The sequence below is a fragment of the Pan paniscus genome, chromosome 20 (genome assembly GCF_029289425.2).
Source record: "Pan paniscus chromosome 20, NHGRI_mPanPan1-v2.0_pri, whole genome shotgun sequence".
NCBI classification, from domain to species: Eukaryota; Metazoa; Chordata; class Mammalia; order Primates; family Hominidae; genus Pan; species Pan paniscus.
The window spans coordinates 57,192,890-57,208,698 of record NC_073269.2 but is presented as its reverse complement, the minus strand read 5'-3'; the positions used below and the strand labels follow the sequence as shown (position 1 = coordinate 57,208,698).

Sequence of the window (15,809 nt, the reverse complement as noted above, 5' to 3'; positions counted from 1 at the left end):
GTCTAATGGGATTAGTCCCCTCATCTGAGAGACCCAGGGGAATTTGCACAGCCCTTCCACCACATGAGAACATAAGGAAAAGGCACCATCTATGAGGAAGCAAACTGTCTCCAGACACCAAACCTGCTGGCACCTTGGTCTTGGACTTCTCAGCCTCCAGAACTGTGAGAAATGAATTTCTGTTGTTTATAAACTGGCCAGTTTATGGTATTTTGTTGTAGCAGCATGAATGGACAGAGATAGAAAGTGAATTGCCCAAATCACACAGGTCTCCTGGGCCCTGTCTCCTGCACCAATGTCTGCCCAGGAGCCACTTAATTAATCTTGTCTGCCCAGGACAGACTGGGCTGGGACAGGGGAAGCTGATGTTACTTGGAGAGTGAAAGAACTGTCAAGTCTCTCACATGAGATGAGGAAAGACATTTCATTCATTCATTCATTCATTCATTCATTCTGTATTCAGATTGTGAGCACCCGTGCTGTGCCTTGAGATTTCCAGCAAAGGGTAAGTGTTTGCCCAATCGCTCCCTCCCAGGAGGGGAAGTTGCAGCATCTCAGTGGTCAGAAGGGCTGAGCCATGGCTGACAGCGATGTCCTGCATCTGTCCCGCAGGGCTGGGTGTCCTCATCTGAGTTCTGTCTTGAGCAGGAGGGGCTCAGTCAGGCCTCTCAGCCCTGCTCCCCTGGGGACCTCCACACGTGCAGAGCCAACACGGGCCTCAGATTAGCATCGGCCACTTCAATTCTAACTCAGGCGGGACAGGACAGCTCAGCCCCATCTGGAACTCGGGGGCCAATCCCTCGGCTTCCCTAGAAAAGAGCAGGCCTGCTCACCTGGAGTAGTAGCCCCAGGTGAGGCCATGGGTGAAGGAGAAACCAGTGCCCGTGAGGGCCCCTTGATTAGGTGAGAACCAGGGGCTGGGAGCTCTCCTGATCTTCACTCGCACATCTGCACCCAGAGGGACTTCCTGGGAGTGGGGAGAAGAGGGTGAGATTCTGTTCCTAGGTCTAGACTCCTCTCACAGCCCAACACCTGACCAGGCTGCCTGCCCCAGCACCCATCCGGCAGCTCCCTCTGCACAGAGAGGCTCAGGGAAATGTGCTGGGAGCCCAGCGGGTGCTGAGCCTCACAGGTGAGGTCGCCTTCACCTCCAGTCCCTTTCTGGGGCAGCTCCAGGATCCTAGTTGCTGAGAGCTGGGAGAGATTCAGTGTTCTTCCCTCCTGAGACCAGCTCAGTGAGGCGGGGGAGTTGCTGTCAGTCACACAGACCAGGCCCAGGGACTGACCCTCCAGGACAGGAAGCGAGGTGCCATTGCTCAGGGTCTTCAGGGCTGAGTGAGGAAGACAGTGAGAGCGGGGAGGGTGGAGCTGAGAGGCTGTCTCTCCCACAACCCCACAAAAACAGAAAGAGGAGACACCTGACTGTGTGACACAAACTCATGAATGCAAATCCAGGAGTTCAAAAAGCTGAAAGACCCCGCAGGGAAAGAGGCTGAGCTGAGACTAGTGGGGGAGTTGGTCATATTAACAGGTGGCTAAGGGCACCTCAGGTGGAGGGGAAAAAGCACAGGCCATGAGACAGCCTGGCAGATGAAGGGCCCTGCAAATATGTGTGGGGTCTTCCAGGGGGAAATTGGAGGTGCTGGGACATGATCAGCTGAACAGCTTGGACTGAGGGTTCCAGGGAACCAGAGAGGGCCCTGAGCAGGGAAGAGGCAGTGTCAGCTCTGGATGCAGGAAAAATTTTCAGGGCTTGTGCTGCGAGGGCCACAGCATGGAGGCGAGAGGCTGCAGACCGGGATGTTGGGCGGGAAATGGAGCAATGGTCAAGACCGAAAAGGGCCTGGCCATGCAGATAGAGGGGAGGAGACAGGGAATGGAGGGAGGAGGAAGGGCATGATGGCAGACATTTTTGGGGAAGTGAAGTTTACAGGAACCCCTGACTTAATGCGTGGGGTGGTTGAAAACAGGAGGCAACTGGAATAAGTCCTGGGTCCTGACTGGGATAACTGAAGAGTGGGGGGTGGGGGATGGAGGCACCATGTCCAAGAAGAGGCTCAAGGGGCAGAAAGTGGGGGAGACATCAGGGCAGGGCTCACAGCTGAGCCACAGGGTGGACATGCTCACTCAGGAAGCATGTGGAAGGGAAGGGGCAGCCCAGGGAATACGTGTGAGACACTTTCTTGGGGCTGTCTCATCATAAGTTCCCTCAGCGTGGGAAGAACTGGCTTGGAAAAACAAGAGTAACCCCAACAGGAAGCCAGTGGGTAGGGGCAAAGTGGTAGTTACTCACAAAGTGCAACTTCAGACTTATGGGTGCCAGAGGTGGGAGGTTTTTAGAGACGAGTGTTCTTCCCTTCCCTTCCATGTAGATCTCAGTGAGGAACAGAGAAAGCAAAAAACTCCCCAGAGTCACCCCGGCCGATGTGTCTTTCATACTTGAAAGAGTTTATGAAACACTGGAATTATTTCTGCCTTGCATATTCAGAAGAACTTACCACTTAATTTTTTTGCCTGGAAAATAACATTTGCTACTCAATCAGCTTTGTTATGAAACCATGGGCTTCTCCATAGGTAGCTCACAACATGGCCTCCAGCGTCATCAAAGTGAGAAAGCAAGAGACAGCGAGAGAGAGAATGAGGCACAAGTTAGTCTTTTATAACGTGATCTTAGGCATAACATTAGCAAGCAGATTTGCGAGACCCACGGCCACCCTGCAGCTGATGCACACCACGTGCAGGAACTCCCATCACCCATGGCCACCCTGCCACAATGCTTTGTCAGCAACCCCTATTGGAGCATTGTTGCCAGTGGACCCGGAACACCTTGGCCATTCCAGCATAGGAGGTGCTTAACCTTGAGGGGCCAGAAAAAAAAAAAAAAAAAAGCCATGGGCCAGGTCCCAGGTCCCCGTAGTTAGAGCGTGCAGCTCAGGAGTGCTGAGTTGAGCCTGGGCCCCTTGAAATCATCCAGAAACAAATGCAGTTGTCTAAGCCCAATTTATACCACTGTGAAACCCTCAAGGGCATCAGAGAATATAAAAGCAAAGAGCCCTATCCAAAGAACAGCAACTTCAAAGATTAAAGGAACATCAGCCCACACAGATGAGGAAGAACCAGTGAAAGAAATCTGACACATCCAAAAGCCAGAGTATTTTACCCTCAAGTGACCACACTATCTCCCCAGCAATGTTCTTAATGAGTCTGAAATGACTGAAATGACAGACATAGAATTCAGAATCTGGATGGCAACAAAGATCACCGAGATTCAGGAGAAACTCGAAACCCAGTCCAAGGAATGTAGGAAATCCAATAAAATGATTCAAGATCTGAAAGATAAAATAATCATTTTAAGAGAGAATCAAACTGATCTGTTAGAGCTGAAAAACTGCAAAAATTTCATAATACAAGCGTAAGTATTAACATCAGAATAGATTAAGCTGAGAAAAGAATCTCAGAGCTCAAAGACCAGTTCTCTGAATCAACCCAATCAGACAAAAAATAAAAAAAAAAAGAATTTAAAAAAATGACAAAAACCTCCAAGAAATATGGGATTATATAAAGAGACCAAACCTATGGCCCACTGGAATCCTGGAAAAAGAGAGACGCAGCAACTTATAAAACATATTTGAGGATATCATCCATAAAAATTTCCCCAACCTTGCTAGAGAGGTTGACATATAAATTCAGGAAATTCAGAGAACCCCAGGAAGATACTGTACAAGATTACTATCCCCAAGACACATAGTCATTAGATTTCTAAGGTTCACATGAAAGAAAAAATATTCAATGCAGCTAAAAGGAAGAGGCAGGTCATGTACAAAGGGAACCCCATCAGGCTAACAGAAGAGCTTTTAGCAGAAATCATATAAGCCAAAGACATTCGGGGCCTATATTCAGCATTCTTAAAGAAAACAAATTTCAGCCAAGATTTTCATACCCTGCCAAACTAAGCTTCATAAACGAAGGATAAATAAAATCCCTTTCAGACAAACAAAAACTAAAAAAAATTCATTACCACCGGACCTGACTTATAAGAGATCCTTAAGGGAGTGCCAAACACAGAAGTGAAAGAATGTTACATGACACCACAGAAAGTGGTGTTAAGTGGTTAAGTATATAACCCACTGACATTATGAAGCAACTATACAATCACGTCTACATAACAACCAGCTAACAACATAATGACAGGATCAAATTCTCACATCTCAATATTGACATATCAATAATGCTTTTGCTGGCTGTCCCTTTTGCATAGAGTCCAGCATGAGACGCAGAGGAGACTGGGATGCTTAATGTAGCCAGATGGGGCTGATGTAGCTCCTGAGTTAAAAATACATCTTTCTTTGGGACAGAAGGAACCACATAATTTACTCTAGTCCAGTTTGGTCCTAGCATCCAGGAAAGCAAAGATGCAATGTACCAGAATACCCATATCAAAGAGTTAGAAAGATCCCAAATTAGCAACTTAACATTACACCTAGAGGAATTAGAAAAACAAGAGCAAGTCAACCCCAAAGCTAGCAGAATAAAACAAATAACCAAAATCAGAGCTGAAATGAATAAAATTGAGATACGAAAATTCATACAAAAGGTCAGTATACCCCAAAGTTGGTTCTTTGAAAGAACAAATAAGATTGATAGATCACTAGCTAGTCTAATAAAAAAGAGGGAACCAAAACCTTTCATCATTTAAGAGTTTTTAATTTCTCTTTCATGAAAGGTAAATTTACATACAGTAAAATACATAGATTTTATTTGCGTGATTCAATGTGTTTTGATAAATACATAACCACGTAATCACTATCCCAGTTAAGACATAGACTATTCCTAGGACTGGCTGGGCGCGGTGGCTCACGCCTGTAATCCCAGCACTTTGGGAGGCAGAGGTGGGTGGATCACAGGGTCAAGAGATCAAGACCATCCTGGCCAACATGGTGGTCTTGGCCAACATGGTGGTCATCTCTATTAAAAATACAAAAATTAGCTGGGCATGGTGGCCCGTGCCTGTAATCCCAGCTACTCAGGAGGCTGAGGCAGGAGAATCGCTTGAACCCTGGAGGCGGAGGTTGCAGTGAGCCACTGCACTCCAGCCTGGCAACAGAGCTAGACTCCTTCTCAAAAAAAAAAAAAAAAGAAAAAAAAAAAGGAAAGAAATAAAATTCCCAGGACCCCAGAAAGTTCCTCTGTGTGCCATTCACGTTAATCCCCAAATCCCACTCCCAACCTGAGGCAGTCACTGTTATGAATTTCTGTCTTTGTAGATTAGTTTGGCCTGTTCTTGAACTTCATATAAGTGAAACTACAGAGCATGTATTCTTTTGCATCTGGCTTCTTTGGCTCAAGATGTTTTCAAAATTTATTCAAGCTATTGCATGTATTATATATTGTTATTATATATTGATGAGTATTATGCCGTTACATGGAAACATGTAATCAATTGTAAATATTAATTACTTAGGTTTTTATATTATTTTCTCACTAAATGTAGGACATTTCAAGTGCTCAGTAGCCACATGTGGCTAGTGGTTACCATATCAAACAGCACAGTTGTACAAACATTATAGTCTCCGCTTTTACTTTGAGGTTTATGATTCGCTTCAGGCTAATTTTTTGCGTGTGATGTGAGAAACAGCTCAACACTCGTTTTTACCAACCCTAATTTCACTTGTTCCGCTAACGTTTATTTTTTATTTATTTATTTATTTTCAAGATGGGGTCTCACTCTGTCGCCAGGCTGGAGTACAGTGGCACAATCTTGGCTCACTGCAACCTCTGCCTCCTGGGTTCAAGCAATTCTGCTTCAGCCTCCCTAGTACCTGGGATTACAGGTGCCTGCCACCACACCCAGCTAATTTTTTTTTTTTTTTTGTATTTTTGGTAGAGATGGTGTTTCACCATGTTATCCAGGCTGGTCTTGAACTCCTGACCTCAAGTGATCCACCCACCTCAGCCTCCCAAAGTGCTGGGATTACAGGCGTGAGCCACCGCGCCCGACCACCTACCAACATTTATTAAAAGTCTTTCCTGTCCCAATTGAATAGACTTGATGCTATTCAATTGACTGTATATGTGTGGCTCCATTTGTAGACTGTACTCTAGTCCACACCACACTCTCTGTGTATTACTCTAGTGTTAAAGTCTGCCTTCTCTAAATGTGTTTCTTATCATAATGATTTGGTTATTCTAGGTTTTTATGTGTTTATATAAATTTTAGAACCAACTTATCAATTTATAACTATATATGTATATATATAAACTTATATTTACAATATACATACATATACACTCATCTATACTTATGTACATACATATACACATATACATATATTTTATATATATATATAGGAATTTTGACAGGGATTACCTAAATCAATATGCAGACAACTGACATTTTAACCATTTTTGCCTTCTAATCCATGAACGTGATATATTTCTTCCTTCATTTGGGCCTTCCTTAAGTCTCTCAAAAATGTTCTATATTTATCAGTACAGAAGCATTCCGTGTTATCTTAGTTCATTTGTGTTGCTATAGAGTAATATCTGAGGCTGGGTAATTTATAAAGAAAAGAGGTTTATACAGCTCGTAGCTGCAGTGAACGCCAAGAATGAAGCACTCAGACAATTCCAGCTGAGCGGGATGCGGCAGCAGCATCTCTGAAATCAGAGTGCCGCCCCAGAATCCGTCCGCCAAGTGTTTCTCGAAAGGGCTTGTTAAACCAAAATGTCCACCAGAGGGCCTTTTGCGGTCGGGTCATGAGACACATATGGCCTTGTAAAAACACTCAGACTACAGTCTCAGGAGGCTGTTTTCAGCGCTCCTTATCACACATTCCGTTCCTTGCCCTGTTTTCAGGGTCAAGGAGTTTCAATCTCATGCACAAACAACATGCACACAGTGCCTCAGTATTTTTCCATGCCTCGACCTCAAATGCCTTGTACATAAGCTTGAATATGTTGCCGTGCACCCCCCCCCCCAGTTTATTTGGCTCACAGTTCTGCACCATATATAAAATGCTTGGCACCAGCCTTTGCTTCTGGTGAGGGTCTCAGGAAGCTTCCACTCATGGTGGAAGGCAAAAGGAAGTCTGCATGTGCAGACAATATGGCAAGAGAGGAAGCACGGGCTGGGGAGGGGAGGTGCCAATGTCTTTTTAACACCCAGCTCTTGGAGAAACTCTCACAGGAAGTAACAGAGTGAGAACTCTCTCATTACCTTGAAGACAGCACCAAGCCATTCATGAGGGATCCAATCCCGGGACCTGAACACCTCCCATTTGGCCCCACTGTCAACACTGGGCATCAAATATCAACAGGAGGCTTGGCAGGGCCAAACAAACCATATCCAAACCATAGCATAGGATTTTTTTTTTTTTTTTAAGACAGACTCTTGCTCTGTCGCCCAGGCTAGAGTGCAATGGCACAATCTCAGCTCACTGCAACCTCCGCCTCCCGGGTTCAAGCAATTCTCCTGCCTCAGCCTCCCAAGTAGCAGGGACTACAGGCATACGCCACCTCGCCTGGCTAATTTTTGTATTTTTAGTAGAGATGGGGTTTCACCATGTTGGCCAGGCTGGTCTTGAACCCCTGACCTGAAGTGATTTGCCCTCCTCAGCCTCCCAAAGTGTTGGGATGACAGGCGTGAGCCACCACGCCCAGCTCGGATATGATTTTTTACTTATTTATTTATTTATTTATTTATTTATTTTTGAGACGGAGTCTCGCTCTGTCTCCCAGGCTGGAGTGCAGTGGCACGATCTCAGCTCACTGCAAGCTCCACCATCCGGGTTCACGCCATTCTCCTGCCTCAGCCTCCCGAGTAGCTGGGACTACAGGCACCCGCCACCACGCCCGGCTAATTTTTGTATTTTTAGTAGAGACAGGGTTTCACCATGTTAGCCAGGATGGTCTCGATCTCCTGACCTCGTGATCTGCCCGCCTTGGCCTCCCAAAGTGCTGGAATTACAGGCGTGAGACACCGTGCCCGGCCATGATTTTTAAAAAATTGTTCCTTGGTACTTTACGGTTTTTTGATGCTGCCGTAAATGGGCAAGAGTCTAGATTTAGGGAAGTTTTAGTGCTTCCTCCAGTCCTTTGATTTCTTCCTATCAGGGCTACTGCATAAAGTGATTGTTGTGAGATGTTCCTTTCCTCGTTCGGGTGCTGCATGTAGGTAAATTTTTTTGGATCATGTTGTTTAATTTGCCAGATGATCCTGTGCCCCTTTAGAAACGTTTCTCATTCCCTGGGTTTGGCTTTAGAGGAGGGAGATCATGAGCTGCTGCTTCACTCTCTCCCTCAGCTCAACCCAGAAGTCCAATCCTTGAACTCCATTTTCAAAGACAGAGACAGAAGAAGGCCCAGGAGGAGGGCGTTCTAGGAGGAGGGTCCCCAGTGTGCAAGGACTGAGGTATGAACCAACAGGGCATGTTGCAAATGATTTGGAAAAGACCAGAGGGACCAGTGGGTTAAGTGGTGAAGATGGAGGAGTGGACTGAAGTGGGAGAGTGATGTCACGAAGAGGATGTGATGGGAGGTTCAGGATCCAGGAGCCATGGATGGGCTGTGAGCAGTGCGGAGAGAGCTCAGTGTGTCCTAAAGACTCCCACTGGACTGTGCACAGTACGTAGACTGCAGAGAGTAAGGCGGCCTAGCAGTCACAGGGTGGGGAGATGAGGCTGAAGAGGTGGGCAGGATCCAGATGCTACCTAGACCTGATTTGCAGGCCGAGGTCATTTCCTGGAAAGTTGCAGAATCGCTATTTTGCAGGCAGGTGACACAGACATATAAGTACCAGTTGCCACCAGAATCAGGAGAGGTTCCCAGCAGGACCTTTGTGTGCAAAGCACAGCGATCCATCAGTGCTCGGCATACACCTGTGCCAGGAGCTCTGATGGGATGTGACTCCTGGAATGGTGACCACAACCTTGCAAGTAGGGCTTCTCATTCCTGTTTTACAGAGCAGGAAACCAAGGTACAGAGAGGTAGGAATTTGTCTGTCTTTTAGTTAAAAAAATAAAAGGGAGGGCACAGTGTGGATTCAGGTTTGAGATACTTTGACTCCAAAGCCTGTGTGCTTTTCACTCTGCACATAATTCATAGTGTTATCATAGCTCATCATAGCTCATCACGTTGAGGGCTGTTAATTCTACAAGAATCAGCCTCTGACTTCTCCCTTGCCTGGAGGGGCTGTGATCCCTCCATCAGGCTGAGTCTCTGCAGTTTCTCATCTGTGGATCTTGATCTCCGAGTACTCGGTGTCAGTGGCCTCCTGTCCCCGCAAGTCCCGAGGCTTCACCATCTGGAAGCTGAGGGATGCATACTGGAGCTCTCCTTCCCCCACTGAGGAGCGGGCAGAAGCTGGGGGAGGCTGGTCTGGGGGACTGTCTTCTGCGCAAGGTTCAGTCAGGGGCCCCTGAGACATGGGAGAGAGAAGTGAGTCAGAGCAGACAGTGAGGATGGGGCGCGGTGGCTCACACCTGTAATCCCAGCTCTTCGGGAGGCTGAGGTGGGCGGATCACCTGAGGTCAGGAGTTTGAGACCAGCCTGGCCAACATGGTGAAACCCTGTCTCTACTAAAAATACAAAATTAGCCAGGTGTGGTGGTGAGCACCTTTAATCCCAGCTACTCAGGAGGCTGAGGCAGAAGAATTGCTTGAACCTAGGAGGCAGAGGTTGCAGTGAGCCAAGATTGTGCCACTGCACTACAGCCTGGGTGACAGAGCGAGACTCCATCTCAAAAAACAAAAACAAACAAATGAAAAAATGCACTTGAGGCAACAGCCTCACTCACTTCACCCTTGTTCTTGCTGTAGTGGAGAGGTAGGTGCTTAAAAGGTCAGAATGTGGCCGGTCACGGTGGCTCACGCCTGTAATCCCAGCACTTCGGGAGGCCAAGGTGGGCAGATCACGAGGTCAGGAGATTGAGACCATCCTGGCTAACACAGTGAAACCCCGTCTCTACTAAAAATACAAAAAAATTAGCTGGGCGTGGTGGCAGGCGCCTGTAGTCCCAGCTACTCCGGAGGCTGAGGCAGGAGAATGGCTTGAACCCGGGAGGTGGAGCTTGCAGTGAGCAGAGATCGCACCACTGCACTCCAGCCTGGGCGACAGAGCAAGACTCTGTCTCAAAAAAAAAAACAAAAAAAAGACAAAAAAAGTCAGAATGTGCACTGCTGCCGGCTATAGAGTTTGGGATTTTTACTCTAGATCAGGGGTTGTCAAACTACAGTATCTGAGTCATATCCAGCCCACTCTTTATGTTTGTGAATAAAGTTTTATTGGCACACAGCCATATTCATTTCTTTACACAGGGTATATGGCTTCTTTCTTGCTACAACAGCAGATTTGAGGAGCTGCAATGAGACTGTGTGGCCCATGAAGCCGAAAATAGTTTCTATCTGTCCCTTACAGATAGTATTTGCTGGCTTCTGCTCTAAACGGTATTGAGGGGTGGGGGAACAGCTGTTCAAATGCAGAGGAACTGGACGGTGATGTCTTCTGGACAGTCCCCCCAGGCAGGAAAGGAGAGGAGACAGGCAGACAGGTGAGGGAGCAAAAGACAGAGATCCTCAGGCCTCAGCAATGAAGGGTCAGGATAGGGAGCAGAGACAATAAAAGCTGTTCTTAGGGGAGGAAACCAACCAAACATTGTGATTTGGGGCTACAGAGAAGAAAGGAAGAACAGAGAGGAGGTAACTTTGGCTACGCCCAGCTGATTAGTCCTGGGGTTCATCTTGTGGGAGGTGTCCAGGCTACATGCTGGCTGTGGAGAGTCCACATCACTCACCTGAGAGGCTGAACCCCTGACAGCGTTTGCATCCTCTATGCCCGTATCTCCCACGCCCGCTGCTGGCCTTGCCGATTTCTTCCTGCAGGACCTCACTCTGAGTGAAGAGACCAGAGAGCCTTTCAGTGTGGTCAGATTGGGGTGCGGTGGGCAGACCAGGTACCCCCATGTGTTTCCTATTAAGGGACTGCAGGGGTGACTGAGGTGGGAGAGCAGTGGTCCAGTCTTAGAGACCCCAAGGTTGAGAACAGAGGCTCTCTTCTCCTGGACAGTGGGTACCAAGGTTTGCCACAGACTCAAAGCTCCTCAAACACAGGCCCACATGGAATTCTCACCATGCACCTGTGACCTCCTTCTTGCCCCAAGCTCTTGACCCATCCAGGTCCCTCCAGCTCTGGCTTCAGGGATCCAGCTTCCAGCCTGTCCTCCCCCAGGGCTCTCCCTCCCTCCCTCCCTAGGGTCCATGCTTACACGACGAAGATGACGCAGAAGGACAGGAAGACCAGGGCTGTGGCTCCAGCTCCCCCGACCGCCCCCTGAGTCACTCCTGATGTGGCTTTGCCTGTTGACAGATTGGAGTTATTTTTGTGATATATCATAGAGAATTGGGTCTCTTCTCCTCCCACTTCCTGTAGGGTCCTAGACTTCTATTTCCACTTCCCCTTCCCAGACACAAAGAACAGGAATGAGAGAGAGCAGGACATAGAGAGACTCTTCCTGAGGCCAGTGAGGCGTGCAAGTGCCAGCCATTCCTTTTGGGGTTTTTTTTCACAATTTTAATATTTTATCCATTAATGAATTTGTTTTGCATTCAATTTTTACTGTTTTTAAAAGATTATTGCATTGCAATATGATTTCATTTGATTGCTGACTTGCTGGGCTTTTTCTTTTTTTTAATTTGATGCTCAAGGCAAGTATCTCAGTTGTGTGACTCCAGTTCAGCCCTGCAAAGAAAGGCGCTTGTCTCCCTAAACACACCTGTCCAGGCCCCGTCCTCTCCCCTCTGAGATCCACTCCTGCCCTCTCCCCACCCCACAACCCTTCCCTGGCAGGAAGAGGACGGTGGTGCTGTGGGTCCCAGGGAAGTTCCAGACCTCACAGCTGAGCACAGACCAGAGCGGAACTCCTCTCTGAAGGTCCACGCTCAGCGGTTACTAAGGGTGGAGGAGGTGTGTTCTCCTCTCCAGCCCCTCCCCAGCATACTGGTGCACTCACTCTGCAGGGAGACGTTCAGGGAGACCTGCTGAGAGCCCAGAGGGTTCTGAGCTCTGCAGGTGAATTCATCTTCATCCCTCAGGTGCACCCAAGGCAGCTCCAGCACTCCCGGGTTTGAGGGCTGTGAGGGGCACAGGGTCAGGCCTCTCCAGCTCAGGCTCAGCCTGGCAGGGGGATTGCTGTCAACTGCATCAACTGCACAGACCAGGCGCAGAGACTGGCCCTCTGGGAGTGAAAGAGATGAGCCATTTCCCAGGACTGTGGATACTGTAGAAAAAGAGACAGAGGGTCAGAGAGATACATAGATCTGGAGAAAAAGGAAGGATACAGAAAGAGACTGATGACAGCAACTGACACACAGACATAGACTGAAGTTCTGGAAACACACACTTTCACCACTCACTGCTGGGAATGTAAACTTCTCCCCGCTTCATCGAGAACAGTTTGGGCTTATCTTTCAAAATAAGAAAGAACATATAATGTAGCTACATTTTGCTTTTAGGAACTTAACCCACAGGCTTAGATATTCCTGTGGAAGTAGATACAAGATTGTTCTATCCTGCCGTAGGATAAAATTAGTGCCGTGATCTTCCATTAGGAGATGCCACAAAATCAGAGTCCATCCATGCAGTGGACTCACACACAGCCCTAGAGGAGGGTGCGGACAGTCTCACTACGGACGTCAAACCACCTCTGAGATCCTCCAGGTGTACAAACCGAGACTCAGGGCAGCCTGGATGGACAGTGGTTGGTTCTGGGGAGGGGGGCAGGCATCGGAGGAGAGCCTTTGCTCTGCAATTTGAATTTTTGCCCATGGACATTTATCACCTGTCCAGAAGTACTTAGATCAGAACTATCAGAAATAAACAGATAAGGGTGGAGATGTATTCAGGAGATACATGAGAAGGAGCCTCAAAGCCTGGTCCTGCTGTGTGAATGCCACCCTCTTCTTGTTTGAGGCTGAAGGGAGGTGTGTAGGGGAGTCCAAGGGAGGTGATGGGAGGATGGGAACAAGTGGCCTTGGGGCCTAAGGATACAGAGGGGCCCTGAGTTCACCCACAAGGACATCCCTGTTTGCCAAAGTGAGTCCAGGTTGAGGAATAAGCCAGCCCCATCCTGACCTGAAGGCCCTGCTCCTCCAGCCCCAGGGAGGGAGCTCCATCCTACCTGTGCCGTCTCCTTGGAAGACAGTCATGGTCAAGTTCTGAGGGGGGTCTGGGACAGAAAGACACGGAGACCCACATCACTGTGAGGGCTGGGAACACTAGCCCTGTCTGTCCCCAGGAGCCGCATAAACAGGGAAGGCAGAGCCAGTGTCCTCCTGACCCCACGACCAGCCCAGATTCCGGGACCCAGCACCCAGTGTCCAGGCTTGACGCTCACCCCATCAGGGACCCAGGCGTCCCGGCCCAGCACTCACAGGACACGTTGAGATGCACGGTCTTGTTCGTGGTCACGCTGGCCCCAGGGAAGGTCACCTGACAGGTGAGGCTGGTGCCATGGTCCTGGGGCTGTGGGATGAGGGTGAGCACCGAGGAGTGGGTGGTGGAGGGGTCCAGGGGGGACACGGAGGTCCCTATCCAGGAGATCATAGGGGGCGTCCCCTGCTCACAGGCCCAGGGCACAGAGCAGGTCAGATTCTGGGGGCAGCCGGACTCCAGGGTGCCTGGGATGAGGATGTTGGGCCTGTGGGTCAAGGCTGGTGAAGAGAGGGGGACTCAGGATCAGGTCAGAGGATCCATGGTGCACCCCTGGGGGGAGCTCAGGCTCTGGTCCAGCTCCTGCCCTGAGCCAACTCGCTTCACCCTAAGCCCTCTCCTGGGGCAGGGGCTCCATCCCAGCCTTTCCCTGCCGCCCCCATGACCTTTCCCTGTGGCCTTTCCTGGAGCCTGTGCCTTACCTGTCACATTCACAGAGAGCCGGTGATGTTTATAATTCCATTTTATATTTCCTGTCTCCACACGAAAGAAGTATCTCCCCGCATCACTTCTTCTGGCATCTCTGATGCTCAGGGTGCAATTCTTGGTATGTGGGTCCCCAAGGAGGTGGAATCGGTCCCGAGTCTCCTCCCGCACTGCCCGAGCTGGGTTGTTTGTGGCCACTGGAGCATCCTGGTCTGTATTGGCCCCTTCCCGGAACCAGTAGCCATGAACTACTGGGCCAGGGTAAATCCAGCCATGCGAGGGGTAGGAGAAGGAGCAGGGCACATGGACACACAGGCCTTCCTGCACCATCACGGAACTCTGCATCGTCAGCAGGTTACTCGTCTGTCCTTCCGCCCTCTCCCTCCCCCAGAGCAGGGGCAGCAGCAGCAGCAGCATGTCTGGGGTTGGAGGTTCCAGGGCCGCCAGGGAACATCTGTTCCTCAGGGTTCTTCTCTCAGGAACTGAGAGCTCAAGACTTAGAGGAGGCCCCACAGGAAGACAGGGGCGAGGTCGGAACAGTGACCTCCTCAGAGGAGGAACTTTACACCCAGACACTGTCAGGCCCGGGTCAGCCCTGGGAGATCCACCGTCCACCACCCCATGTTCACTCCTGGGTCCCTGAGGCCAGAGCGGGAGACAGACTCACCCAGATTCCCACCCCATGCAGGGCCCACCCCACCTCCTACCTCCCTATCAATGCCCTTCCCCTTAGGTGACATTTTCTGCAGGGTGAAAATGAGTCCCATCTGGCCAGACCCCTGAGTCACAGGCTGTGGATATCTGCGTAGCTCAGAGGTGGGACTCGGGGCCATGAGAGATGGGGGTGCAGGTGGGGTGAGCAGGCAGCCTCTCATCCCCCCCAGCAAGCACGAGGTGGGCACCCCCTTTCTGCACAACGAGGTCAACACAGCAGAGCTGGACACTGTCCCCAAGGGGTCACTGTGCGGAGGGGAGACACGGAGGCTCCTGACGTCTGAGCTGTCCACGGCAGGAGCTTCAGTTGGGGGGCACAGGCAGGATGGGGTCACTCTCCCGTAGGTCAGGGGTTCAATCTCAGGAGGACTGAGCAGAGGGACATGGGGCTGTGGAGGTGAGGATTCTGTGTGTTGATACACGCCAAGGACACAGAGGGGAGCCTGGCTCGCAGGAGGTCTGGGAAACTGAGGCTGTGACTGTTGTACTGTGGGGCTTGGAAGGGAGGAAATTCGGAAGAAAAGGGGCAGATTTCAAAAGGGGAGATATTTCTCCTTTCCTCACTGCACCACGAAGGGTTTCTTCACCACCGATGTCTCGCTCAGCCACACTTCCCTGGTTACTCCAGAACATGAGGGATCAGCTGACCCTGGGGCTTTGCTTCTGCAAGCTCTGCTCCCAGGGGTCCCGGTGAACAGGAGATGTGGAGTGAGGACACCAGCCCCGGGGCATGCACCCTCCGCGATGGGCAGGATTTCATGGGAGAAGAAACATGCACCTGAATTCAGCAGAAGATTTTTTGTAACTGTGTGGCTGGGCTGGGAGGAACTGGGAGTATCCTGTGTGGTGGAGCCTCCTTAGACCGATGTCAGTTTTCTAGAAATATTTTTGGGAGAAATATAAGCCATATAGATAAAAATGTCTTCCCCCCAAGAAAAAATCTCAGCGGTTTACACATATGAACATGCTTAGAGAAACAGAACACTGGGGACGCCGCAACACCTCCTCTTTGTTACCCCACTTCCTGTCAGCCACACCCCACTTCCTCCTGAAGCAGCCCCAGCCTCACTTTAACGCTAATGGTCTCCATGCTTTTCTAGGTAGTTTTATCATCTGTTCACGTTGCCGTGAATACCTCAGGCCCCCATGTTTGCCCAGTCGCTCCCTGGGAAGTTGCAGCATCTCAA

General features: G+C 49.5%; 1 protein-coding gene across 6 annotated transcripts; it reads right to left on the bottom strand.

Annotated features, from left to right (window-relative positions):
• Positions 1-2,410: 2,410 nt before the first annotated feature.
• SIGLEC9 (sialic acid binding Ig like lectin 9) lies at positions 2,411-15,114 on the bottom strand. Of its 6 annotated transcripts, none has more exons than XM_008966191.4 (7): positions 13,905-14,434; positions 13,425-13,703; positions 13,172-13,219; positions 12,005-12,271; positions 11,261-11,351; positions 10,790-10,886; positions 2,411-3,329 (listed from the first exon to the last, which is right to left on the bottom strand). In XM_008966191.4, exons 1-7 carry the CDS (start codon positions 14,323-14,325, stop codon positions 3,093-3,095), a joined length of 1,440 nt encoding a protein of 479 aa, XP_008964439.1. In that variant the 5' UTR covers positions 14,326-14,434; the 3' UTR covers positions 2,411-3,092. The 6 variants fall into 6 exon arrangements, with proteins under 6 accessions (XP_008964439.1, XP_008964441.1, XP_063456618.1 ...); XM_008966193.4 differs by lacking the exon at positions 2,411-3,329 and adding an exon at positions 5,471-9,415 and having other exon boundaries at positions 13,905-15,114; XM_063600548.1 differs by lacking the exons at positions 2,411-3,329; positions 13,172-13,219 and adding an exon at positions 5,471-9,415 and having other exon boundaries at positions 13,905-14,431.
• Between the last annotated feature and the right edge of the window lie 695 nt (positions 15,115-15,809).